Source organism: Sesamum indicum, linkage group LG7 (assembly GCF_026168435.1).
Source record: "Sesamum indicum cultivar Baizhima isolate 11 linkage group LG7, ASM2616843v1, whole genome shotgun sequence".
Lineage (NCBI taxonomy): Eukaryota > Viridiplantae > Streptophyta > Magnoliopsida > Lamiales > Pedaliaceae > Sesamum > Sesamum indicum.
The window spans coordinates 2,742,575-2,755,007 of NC_142663.1; the positions used below are offsets into that span (position 1 = coordinate 2,742,575).

At 35.9% G+C, this 12,433-nt stretch overlaps 1 protein-coding gene across 2 annotated transcripts; it reads left to right on the plus strand.

The window, feature by feature from the left end:
- Window positions 1–266: 266 nt before the first annotated feature.
- LOC105179089 (putative pectin methyltransferase QUA2) lies at window positions 267–12,166 on the plus strand. Of its 2 annotated transcripts, none has more exons than XM_011102683.3 (9): window positions 267–834; window positions 1,360–2,075; window positions 2,167–2,296; window positions 3,219–3,459; window positions 7,724–7,949; window positions 8,330–8,502; window positions 8,654–8,957; window positions 9,767–9,905; window positions 11,589–12,166. In XM_011102683.3, the coding sequence occupies exons 2-9, from the start codon at window positions 1,366–1,368 to the stop codon at window positions 11,745–11,747; spliced, it is 2,082 nt and encodes a 693-aa protein (XP_011100985.1). In that variant the 5' UTR covers window positions 267–834; window positions 1,360–1,365; the 3' UTR covers window positions 11,748–12,166. The 2 variants fall into 2 exon arrangements, with proteins under 2 accessions (XP_011100985.1, XP_011100984.1); XM_011102682.3 differs by having other exon boundaries at window positions 270–737.
- The last annotated feature ends 267 nt before the right edge of the window (window positions 12,167–12,433 follow it).

Sequence of the window (12,433 nt, forward strand, 5' to 3'; positions counted from 1 at the left end):
ACGGAAAATGTTGGCTTGGTTTTGAGATTGAGCGGATTCAATCTGCGTTTCCATTGAAAATATAACTTTTGATCTCGTTTAGCTCTTTTCAATAGCCACATTTGTAATTAAAATTAATCAAAATCATATTTTAATAAAAACTGCGATTGTAGCTTTTAATCTCATAACAACTACTTTTCGTAGAGTTACTTGTTGCGACTGTTGAATAATTTTTTAATTTCTTCATTGAGGAGGAAGGATACTTTCGAAATTTTGAAGTATAATCAACATTTGCATGATCTATTGTAAAATTATGAATTCAAAACCTATAATCATTCTTTATGTGATGCATTATCTTGTCGTCAAGTTATGTGAATAGGACAAAGGCCAGAGTCTTTCACGAGAGACTCCTGCTGAGTGCTGAGATTGGATCGACTCCGCAGCGCAGGCTGTTGAAGCTCCCAGTATCTGTATGCATATATATGAGATATTACACCGGTATATCCACTACTCTCTCTGTAAATGTGGTTTTCTTGCTCGCGTTCTCTCAAGAATAGCTTGAAGCCGGCCAAGAGAGGTACTGCTTTGAGAAGGATTCGGGATGAAGTGCGTTTCTGAAATCAGGGGATGATAAATGGAGCTGAGAAGAGAGAAATCTGGGGTTACTAAGAATTCATGAACAGACGTAGTAGGATAGGCTGAAATCGAGGGGTTATTCATTCGCCTCGGTTTCTTAAGAGAAATTTGCATCGTTTGAGGTACACACTGCCAGTGATACTGTTGTTTCTGCGACAGCTGTCGCATGTTTTGCTGTTTTTTAGATTCATTTGTCCAGAGACGCCTTCAGTATTTTCAGTGAGTTTCGTAAGCTATTGATCTAAATGCAATTCCTTTTGAGGTATCCATTTCTGGGTTGTGCTATGGTTTTCTGCGGCGGTTATTGAGCTGAACTGTGAGTTCAGTTTGATTTCAGGTTGCATTTCTGGTATTGCTTGGTGGCTGAGTCGTTAACTCATCCCTACTGTTTTCAAGAAGACAAAAGAACTCATCATTCTTGCTCACACTTGCATTTTAGTTATGTTTTCCTGAATTTATCTGATCATTTGTTATTCTATCTTGATTGGTTCATGATTTCCAATTTCTAGTTTGGTTCAAGTTACATATTCACTGAACAGCTTCCTCTTTCTGAGTTGATGTCTATTTGTTAATGCAAAAATCACGGATGCACTTTATTTTCGAGGTTATGGGTTCTAGTATAAGATTTTAGAACAGAGCTATTCCAGGGGCATCCAGTTGCTATTCTAATCAAAGTTTGGCTATTTTCTAATGAAGGCCTCTGAGATTGGTTCTTATGCTGTTTTATGATTTGTTGTTCTGCAGGTAAAAATGTCAAGGCCTCTTCTTCGGGGTGTATCAGGTGGTGGAGGGCGATTCTCAGGGACCATTCATGATTTTTCGGAAGACTGTCAGATGAAAGAAAGGATAGAGAAGGATCGAACAAATGGAGCTGTCAGTACATATTTATCTTCGAAATATCCTTTTCGTTTTCTTTTCACCAATAATTTGTCTTCGAACCACAGTTTGGGCGATCATGGTTTCATCTCTGATCCCTTTGGCCCCAGGGCTCCAAGGAGTCTGCATAAAGTGACACTCTGTTTGCTCAAATTCAGTTTAGCTGTAATTGTAATTCTTGCTCTTATTGGTTCCTTCTGGTGGACACTTTCTGTAACATCAATGTCAAGAGGACAAATAGTCCATGGATATAGGCGGCTTCAGGAGCAACTGGTCTCTGACCTGTATGAGATTGGGGAGCTCTCTATTGGTTCTTCAAGGTTGAGAGAATTGGAGTACTGTTCTGAGGAGTCGGAAAACTATGTTCCATGCTTCAACGTATCAGGAAATCTTGCTCTGGGATTTTCTGATGGCGAAGACTACGCCCGCCATTGTGGACACAGGTCGAAGCAAAACTGTTTGGTTCTCCCACCTGTCAATTATAGGATTCCCCTTAGGTGGCCGACTGGAAGAGATGTCATCTGGTATGCAAATGTTAATATTACGGCACAGGAGGTACTGTCTTCTGGAAGTTTGACCAAAAGGTGAGTGGAAGAGCTGGGTTTTTTAGTCAAAAAGAAATTTGGTATTGGGTCTGCCATCTGATATACTTCTTCAAATGTCTTGTAACTACAGGATGATGATGTTGGATGAAGATCAAATCTCCTTCCGTTCAGTATCTTCTACTTTTGATGTTGAAGACTACTCGCATCAAATTGCAGAAATTATTGGCCTAAGAAATGAGTCCTACTTTATACAAGCTGGAGTAAGTACAAATTACCATATTTTCTTTGCATGATTTACCCTAACTGCCGGTCTCTCTTTATGCCTATGTACATATGAATGACAATACCCTAGTTGACTGTTCCAAGTCCCTTGGTTCCTAATTCCTGTTGCATATGCTTGGATGTACACAGATTTTTCAGGCAGTAAAAGAGAAAATGGAAAGCATAGGTCAAGATAGTTTTGAAATCAGATATATCTACCAGAATTTTATTCATTCTGTTCATTAGTATTCTTCATATGATTTTTTTAGCACGGCTCATGTAGGATAAACCTCAACTACATTGGCTCCACACCGAGAAAGAGGACAAACGAAAAAAAGAAAAAGAAGATTTATGTTGAGAATGTGGAACAAAACAACACAGATAATCATTGGGGGAGAAAAGTTAATTAATTTCTGAAAGCTCACACCCTTGCATGGTGGAGTTCTGCTTTAAATAGCTGCGTTCAGGCGAGGAAGAAACTGGAATGGAAATGCTAACTTCCTAAACAACTAGCCAGCTGTGCGCCAGCTTGACTGACACGTCTGGGTACAATCAACATAAAAAATACAAAGAAAGCGTGAAACTACTGACATTTTCATCTTCGATATTCTTCACAGTTTATATAATTTATATGGAAAAGGATAAACCTCAACAATGAGTGCTTGAATCTCTGTCCAAAATTATTTTTATCCTCGACATTTTACTCAATTATCTTAGAAGTATCACATCCTTGAAGTGATGACTCAAATTCACAATTCTATTTAGTCTATACGTCATTTGTATCTACCATTTTGTGTTTTACCCTAGCTGGAGAATGTTGTATCTATCTAATGTTGAAACATTTTATTGGTTTTGTATTCTACAAAACATCTCTTTAGGGATTCTGGAAAATAAGTACATATGATTTTGTTTCCCTTCCAGGTACGCACTATCCTGGACATAGAATGTGGATATGGTAGTTTTGGTGCGCATTTATCTTCAAACCAACTATTGACCATGTGCTTGGCAAACTATGAGGCATCAGGCAGTCAAGTTCAACTAACTTTAGAAAGAGGTCTTCCAGCAATGATCGGTTCATTTATTTCAAAGCAGCTGCCATACCCATCTCTCTCATTTGATATGATACACTGCGCAAGATGTCATGTTGATTGGGATACAAAAGGTATTATTCTGCTATTTCATTGTTTCCCTTTATGTTTCTTCTTCTGTTGCATCTGTCTTCATGAATGGTTGAAGAGGAAATGCTAAATAAGTTACCTCAGCAGAAGTTAGAAAAATACAAAATATTGGAGAGTAATTCCTATTAAACCTTTAATGTCCGATAATTTGCAGAGGCAATTGTGCTCTAAAAGGTTTGACAAGATTTATATATTTGTTAAGGAATCACTATCAAAGATCAAGTAGAGACAATATGAAGTTATAATTGAAAAAATTCAATTATAGTTGAACCCGTGGGTTTTAAGGAGTGATATATTGAACTGTCACTCTTATGCATGAACATATATTTACTAGAGCTCTTTCACCGTACATTATAGACCTTTGGTTTTGAAGAACATGTGCTTAATCAATTTGAGAGGCGCATTTCCTCATGCTCCATTTTTTTTCTTAGAAAAGGATTAAGCCATATACTTGGGAAGTATAGCGTATGTAAAACCGATCTCCTTTCATAAGTTTTAAGATCAACATGGAAGATTGATATGTAAACTTTGGAACGAATGTGGAGGTAAGATGGTCAAAGCTTAAACCTACCGTACTGTCTGTCACAGAGAGAAAGAATTAATGAAGGTAAGAAGATGGGTAATGGAGCTTCTTTTATCATACTAGCAATATAACTTGGCTTAACCGGGGTCAGGATAAGGAAAAAATGATTTGGAAACAGGGTAATTGGCATCCAATGATGAAAAGAAGAGAAAGGCCTAGAAGAGGATCTGATATGGATGTTAAAATTTTGGCTAATATTTTCTCCTGTGATTTTAATGCACTATAATTTTCTTAGTTTGTCTAAGTTCTCTTTTGGTGTTTGGGAGGATGGAAATGTTGAACCTTCATAACCTTTTACTAGTGGTTCTGATTCATTTGTTTTTATTTTGTTTGTGTTTTTGTGTTTTTTTTTTCTTTCCTCTAAAGTTTAAGTGTAGACTTCGCTGTTGGTGTTGCTATTATTATTATACTGGTGTAATATGTACTATTTTGGGTAAAATTATAATTTCTTTCCAAATTATGAAGTATAGGCTACATTATATATGTTTTGTTTTTATTTAATTGTGTAAGATGGAATGTAATATTACTATTTTGAGGTCAAATTATTCAGACCTCTTAGTAGTTTTTAAAGAAATTAGAGGCCTGTGTAATAATGAAATGTTCTTTGAGGATACAACGAGATCAAGTATAATTGGAAAAAAAAAATCTACAATTAAATTGGGAAAATCTGATCGAACATAATTCTTTTACAATCACCACATTATTAAGCCCTGTTTTCATTATCTATGACCACAGCTGAAGATAATAGTCCTATGAACCTCCTAATTTCATGTATATTTGGTTTACTTGATACTCATAACCACAATAGTTGGCCATTTCTTCAGTCAATGTTAACTGTTGCAGCAAAATAAACTTCTACTAATAGATTGGCCTTCTCATGATCAAACTATTAGAATCATAATCAGAACCATAATCTCTACTTAAAAGTCTTGGATATAGATTGTTGAACAATGTATATTTTAAAGGGAGGGAAGTTATATCAGTGGAAAAAGCACAGAACACACCGTAGAAAAAAAAGACTAGTCTTTTTTCTATGTTTTACGAGCTTAGCTTATAGTACCTGGTGTTTTTCTCTGTTCAATGAGGAATAAGAGGAGACCTCCATGGGGGCCTCAAATTTAAATAATATGATTTGAGGCCAAAATGTGGTATCCGTTCCAAGAATAACAAAAGTAAATAAGCAATACAAAAAATGTTCTTCTAATACTCCAACTCAGGATGAAGCATATATGTCAACCATGCTTAGCGATTGTATGGTTCTTAAAGCTTTAATAAATTTTTCTGCTACTTGTTATGGTATAGATATGATTAATCTGACTACCAAAAATAATAAAAGTAAATAAGGAAAATATACACAAATCTTGTAAAACTCTTCATCAAGTTGGAGAATATATATCAACCATGCTCAGTTTGTTATCGCAAAAGTTTAAATTGTTTGTATCATGAAAACTTTAGTCAAACATCTGCTGTTTGTTCTGAGGGTGGAGGGAGTCAACAGGATGCTAATTCCCTGGTTCATCTCAGCTTCACGAATGAAGTGATAATCAACTTTTATATCCTTAGCTCACTCATTGGTTAGATGAGGTACTACAAAGCTCCCTGATTGCTGAAGTCGATAAGCCATGGCCATTGTACGTGAAACCTCTCTCCCAGTAGGTTGATTCCTCATCTAGCTAAGTATGTTTAACAGAGTTTTTGTATTAGGTTTAGCACAGGATCTAGCAATGATTGGTGTGCTTTTTGCTAGCAAGTCACCAGATTGCCACCAACCTAGGTGCAATGTTCAAAGGTAGGTTTTTCGTAATCTCTAGAAACCATAACAGTCTGCATCTGAGTCAGCTTCTATTTCAATTGTCCGTGTTTACTGAATAGGAAACCATTACTAAAAGCGCTACTAATATATTTTAGGATCTCAAGGACAGCTTTCAAGTGAATAATCATAACTTCTACATAACTAACTAACCGCTTCTACTGTAAAGGAGATAGGACTAGTTATTGTCAAATGCATTAACTTCACTTTGAATTGTCTCTTCTTTGTCTTGGGCTGCAAATAATCAACACCAATCATTTACGAAGTCATGGCTGAAAGCCATTGGAATTAATATTTACTACAAAGTAGATCAGTCTCTTGATGTAAATCAAGAGCACATTTCCACTGGGATAGTGTGAAATCATGTTTGCGATGAGGAAGCTCAATGCCCAAAAATTACTTGGGACATCCTAAGTCTTGGATAACATGATGTTGCTCAAATACGCCTTGGTCTCATTTATGCCCCCAACATCAGTGTAGAGATCAAGATGTCATCAATATAAACTAGGGGTGGCAAATGGGGCGGGTTGGATGGGGTCCAAACGGGTTGGGTTTAAAATGAGTTTGAATAAACGGGTTGCAAATGGGTCGGGTTGGGTCGATAATACCTGTTTTTTTATATTTAATAAATACAAAATTTAAAATTTCAAATAATAATAATAAATGACAATATTTTTAATACGAATTGTAATATAATATAATACGATTAAATTTGTATTATTCATTGTTTATGGAAAGTAATCAGGGTTACATTAAAGATTCATTTGCTAAATATACAATGAAAAGCTTTTAAAGTATTAAAATGTACCGCATTTTTCGGAACAAATCATGAGATGAATGGTTGTGCAATCAATTTCTCCATGATTCTTTCTAAAATTGAATTGTGAATTTTCAATAGCAATAATAATAGTACATGTTAGTTCATTATAAATTGTTAGATATTGATATTTGATATGTTCATTGAAATTTATAATATAATTGTATACTGTCACTTTATTAAAAAAACAAAGAATTTTAAATGGTCACATATGAATTGCAAGTTTTTACTATTTTATAAAAGTTTTCACTTTCCTTTAATTTATTTCTCATTAAGTTAAAAAATAATAATTTACTAAATAAATTTTGAAAATTTTGTTTCTCATAAAAATGAGAAAGCTTAGAGATGTAAAAGTAGTTAGTAATATATAGTATAACTTAATCAATTCTAAAGAACTTACTTAAGACCCATCACCAACCCATATATATCACTACTCCACTTAAAATCCATCACCAACCTATGTAGAACCCATCGTCAACCCACTTAAAACCCATCACCACAAATCCATATAGGACCATAATGAACTCATGATTATAATTTATACTAATATCTTTCATCAATTCTATTATATTACTACAATTACTTTTGGTAAACTAATAGAAAATTAAACATGAAGAACCTATTAGAACTCATATAGGACCCATAATCTATTTAAATTTATTTAAACAAATCCATATTGAACCATATTAGAAAATTTTAAACTCAACCCAATCCAAAACTAGATGGTTTGGGTTTGAACAATGGGTTTCCACACATATTGCCACCCCTAATATAAACCACCAAAGTAACTATACTAGACATGGCATGCTTCACAAAGACAATATGATTTGCATGTGACATCTGTGGGAGCCAAAATTAGTAAATACCTTATAAACTTATACAAGTTACAACCAAGTATTGGAACCTGCTTAGGACCAATTTGTAATTCTTACCTAATTGGAAATGTGATGCTTTCGTTCTGTTTTAGAGGTTACAGAGGAATATCACATCATTGAGAACATATTTGCACAGTTTAGTGATCCTTCTCCTGTGATGCAGATGGCATATTTTTGATTGAAGTTGATCGTTTGTTACGGCCTGGTGGATACTTTGTGTGGACTGATCCTCTTGTAAATTCTCAGCGTTCCCAACGCAACAACGGTAACCTCAAAAAATGGAATACAGTGCACACGTTTGCAGAAAATCTCTGCTGGGAGTTGTTGCCACAGCAAGATGAAACTGTTGTGTGGAAAAAGACGAGTAAGAAGAAGTGTTATTCAACACGGTAAGCCTGCCATGAACGCCTATATTTATTTGTATTTGCAGAAACAACATTGTCTTCTAATGAAACAACATTTTTGTGCTTAGAGCAAGATTTAGAATGTGTTCCATTATGCAGCACTATTTTAGGATTTTGGCTGACTTCAGCTTTGTTCATGGCTAAGATAAATGCTGTACAGTAAAATAAGATGTCAAGGATGGCCTCTTTGACATTTCAAGTAGGACTATGCATTTTGCCAAGACTCAGTATTCATGAAATGTTCTTAATTTTTTCTCTGGTTTTGGACTGCGGAACTACAGTTTACTTGTATGATATAAATGCACATATGGTTGCATGTGCAAGTGATGCATAATCCAGAGGGAGTTGTTTGTTTGTATTTCCAGGAAAACTAGTTCCCCTTTTCTCTGCAGAAAGGGCCATGACATTGAGTCCCCATATTATCGTCCACTCCAAGCATGCATTGGAGCAACTCAGAGCCCCCGATGGGTTCCTATTGAAGAAAGGAGAAAATGGCCTTCACAGGCTACGTTAAACTCAGCAGAACTTGGAATTTATGGTATTAGACCTTAAATTTACTGCCTTTTCTGTATAATGTAGTTGATTTGAGCAGCATGCTACCCTGTATAATTTAGCCTAGATAGCTCTTGAAGCTTGACCCTCATATTGCCTTTTTTACTTAGCATCACCTTATTTTCTCTTCATGTTAGGTTTGCATTTGGAAGAGTTTGCGGAGGATGCCATTAACTGGAAATCTGCTGTCCAGAATTATTGGTCTCTGCTCTCACCCCTTATATTTTCTGACCATCCCAAGAGACCTGGCGATGAGGATCCTTCACCACCTTATAATATGCTGAGGAATGTGTTGGACATGAATGCTCATTTTGGTGGTTTCAATGCTGCCTTATTAGAAACTAGGAAATCTGTGTGGGTGATGAATGTAGTCCCTACAAATGGACGTGGTACTCTACCTTTAATACTTGACAGGGGGTTTGTCGGACTGCTGCATGACTGGTAAGTTTTGCATTATTGCATTGCTCGTATCAGTTACTTTCTTTGCTAATTATCAATCTTATTAATGATTAAAATACTGCCGGTCCAAATATCCTATGCTGTATCATGGACAACCTTCGTCCCTCCTTTGTGAAGAGTTAAGACAACATACCTTACCATTTGAATTCTAGAATTCACGGATCTTGGAAGCACCATACCTTATCATTTGACTTCTCGAATTGCCTGAAACTTCACTTACATAATTCTATGAACTTTACTCATAGTTTTCCTTTTGCATACTGAAATGAGTGAGTGCTGGTTCAGAGAGTCTAAACCACCCAATATGCAAGGTCGCCTATTCTCTTTTGGTTCAGTTATCACGAGTTGCCATTTTCTCCAAGAATCTGTAAATGTTTATTGTTTGAGCTTATGCTATAAGTTGCATATAGAGATTCAGTGGCTTGCTTTTTCACCTTATTCATTAACACACCAGGTGAATAAAGAAAAATGATACTTTTGAGAAAGGCAGAAATGGAGATAAAGGTCTTCCATGTTTTCAGAAACAAACAGTACTGAGAGTTGGATGCAACAATCTCCTATTGAAAAAGATGTTAGTACGAACCTAGCACTTAAAAACATGCTTGGTTCGATGAAAAACTATCCGCACCAGCAAGTTACCTGTACCATTTCTGTTCTGTCCGTGGTTATCCAAGTTTAACTAGTGAAGAGTTATATGCATCTGGACTAAACTGAAACAGGACTAAACTGAAATGAGTGCAGTGTACTTCTATCATTTACATTTTCTCTCTCTCTCTCTCCTTTATTGGCAGGTGTGAACCATTTCCGACGTACCCAAGAACATATGATCTGGTTCATGCTGAAGGACTTCTCTCTCTTGAATTTGCTGAGCAGCCAAGATGCCAACTGATAGATTTGTTTGCTGAGATAGATCGCTTACTTCGTCCAGAGGTATAAGTTTGAATGCAAGTTCTAAACTTGTATCTTGATTAAGTTCATTCTTTTAAGATCAATGAAACAATACATGATTCTTCACATATGAAGGGCATGGACAGAATGATGAATAAGCTGTGCCCCGGAATTGTCTAAAAATGAATTGGATAATTACTACACTTCAAAAGATTGTTAGATTTTATAGTTTTAAAATTAAGATTTTTGAATAAATTAGCTTTGTTCGACCATTCGAAGAAACAAGGTAGGTCTAAGTAGAATGGGACTGGTTTACTCAATTTGAGTGCCTGACTCTTGGCTACATATAAATGTTTCCATATTCTTAAGAGGCGTTGTACTTCAAGTGTTTGACCTAATCAAGGCCTGATCAGAAACACAGTTTGCTCTTTCTGTTAAGAGTTATGGTTTGCCAAGTCTAGTTGATATGTTTTGGCTTGTATGGCAATAATGGCTCTCGTGGCGGTGCTATAATCAAAAGTTGTCCGGTAGCTGTTTAATTTATGAGTTATACTGTCTATCATCTATAGTTTTTGGCACAGCAACAGGTGCTCAATCCAACAATTAGCATCAAGGCCAACTGCATGGGTTCTGCTCCTTAGAGGGGCAATTGTTGAGGAGGGGAATTTCGGCCAATTTGGCAATAAAGGCTCTCATGTGAGGGTCAGAATCAAAATCTGGTGCTTGGTTTGGTTTACAGTTTAAAATTTGAGGTGCTCACTCGTAACAATTATAACTTTTGGTTACCTGCCCTGACAATTGTTACTACTGGGGGCTCTAGGTGGCCGTTCTGATAGATGAGATCCCAAGATGCGTCAACTCTGCTGCCAGTCCCCTGAAAATAACTAGGAAGCGAGAATTTATAGAACAAGAAACAAGGGTGTTGGTTTGATTCTCCACCTCAGGCTTTGATCATTGGATTTCGCTTTTATTACACCTGACCCTAATCGTTAGAGTTTGGACGAAAAATACGGGCGTTACTAAAAAAAGAATTACATAAATTATCAATTTTGCCCTTTATTTAATATTTTTTAGGGAAATTTTTGTATTTATAAAGGAATAAATGTAATATATATATATATATATATATATATATATATATGGAGTGAGTTGGTATTATTACATTTTCCCCTAAGGACAAAATTATTATATGGGAATGTTGAATGAGTGATAAAATTAGAAATTTATTTCATTTTTTTAGCTAATGTCAGTATTTTTCATCTAAGCCCAAATCGAAAGAGTCAGTGAATTTTTTTGGAGGGGTAAAAGTTTAATTTTGAACTTTTTTGGAGAAGTGTAATTTCACATTTTCAAGGATTAAGTGTAATTAGCCCTCATTTTTCTTAGCGGTTTCAAGATCCTCTCCAAGTAGAAATGATACATCATTTGATGTCCTTTTAACCAAAAAATATATCAGGTGATTGATACCTTTAACAGTGAAACTGAGTGCACTTGTTGATTGATATTTTCTAGTTGCCCACCTACTGGCAAATGTTGTATAGGCAACTTAAATTATTACGAATGGTTGATCATTTATGTAAAATGTCTTGAGGGAGAGTATTCTTCTGCGAATTCTTTCTGCCTATTGGTTTTAATTAATTACTCGAGAACTGGTCATTGTATTTGTTTCTTGTCTTGTTTTCTTAGTACTAGTCTTTCTTTTTGCTAATCAACGTGGGAATGCAGGGATGGGTGATCCTGAGGGACAGTGCTCCTGTTATTGAGTTTGCAAGACCTCTTACAACGCAGCTGAAATGGGACGCACGAATCGTAGAGATTGAGAGTAACAGCAACGAGAGACTCCTAATCTGCCAGAAACCTTTTTCTAAAAGACAAGCGAGCTAATTCTTGAAAAGTGGCTGATAACCAAATATGCTTGATGATAATACTCACGTCTATTTCTGGTACTGAGTTTATCGCCATTAAGTTCCGCAGAATGGTGGAACGGAGGTTTTTTAAACCGAAAGAAGATAGGAGGGAGCAGAAATGTTTTACAAACCCGCAACTCCTATGGAGCCGCAAGGCAGACATAGGGCCATGTAAGTACACATCAAGTCACGGGGCAAGTGGAACAAATATAGGGCCATACGCTAGTTCTCCTTGTGATGTCCCATTGTAGGGATAGAATTATACATAAATTGAATTGTGAAGACGTTATACAATCAGCAAGTATGTTTTCATAGTGTATAGAAGTGCTTTAAATAAAGATGTGCACTTGAGTTGGATCTCTTTTATTACCAGATATTAACTAAATTTTGTTGTCACTTTCTCTTATGTAGCTTACTTATGCAGGGTGACTTCTTGTTACCTAAGTTGGAGGCCTCTCCTAATGTTGGTTCATTCTTACATTGCATGTAATTTCTTCTTAAGTCAATGCTGAGTAATAGAGGGATTGAATGGCATTAGGTTAAAGAGCTACCAAAATTTGACACCATTTTCTCAGGTAGTGTTTTTTAACAACCCATTCAGAGAGGACACAAAGTAGGAGTGTTTGCTTGGTATCGGTTAGTTGAAAGGATGCTATCAGTCAT

Coding starts and splice junctions, on each gene's coding strand:
- LOC105179089 (XM_011102683.3), top strand. CDS start 1,366: ATGTCAAGGCCTCTTCTTCGGGGTGTATCAGGTGGTGGAGGGCGATTC. Junction 2,076..2,166: donor TCTGGAAGTTTGACCAAAAG/GTGAGTGGAAGA, acceptor TTGTAACTACAG/GATGATGATGTTGGATGAAG. Junction 3,460..7,723: donor TGTTGATTGGGATACAAAAG/GTATTATTCTGC, acceptor CCTGTGATGCAG/ATGGCATATTTTTGATTGAA.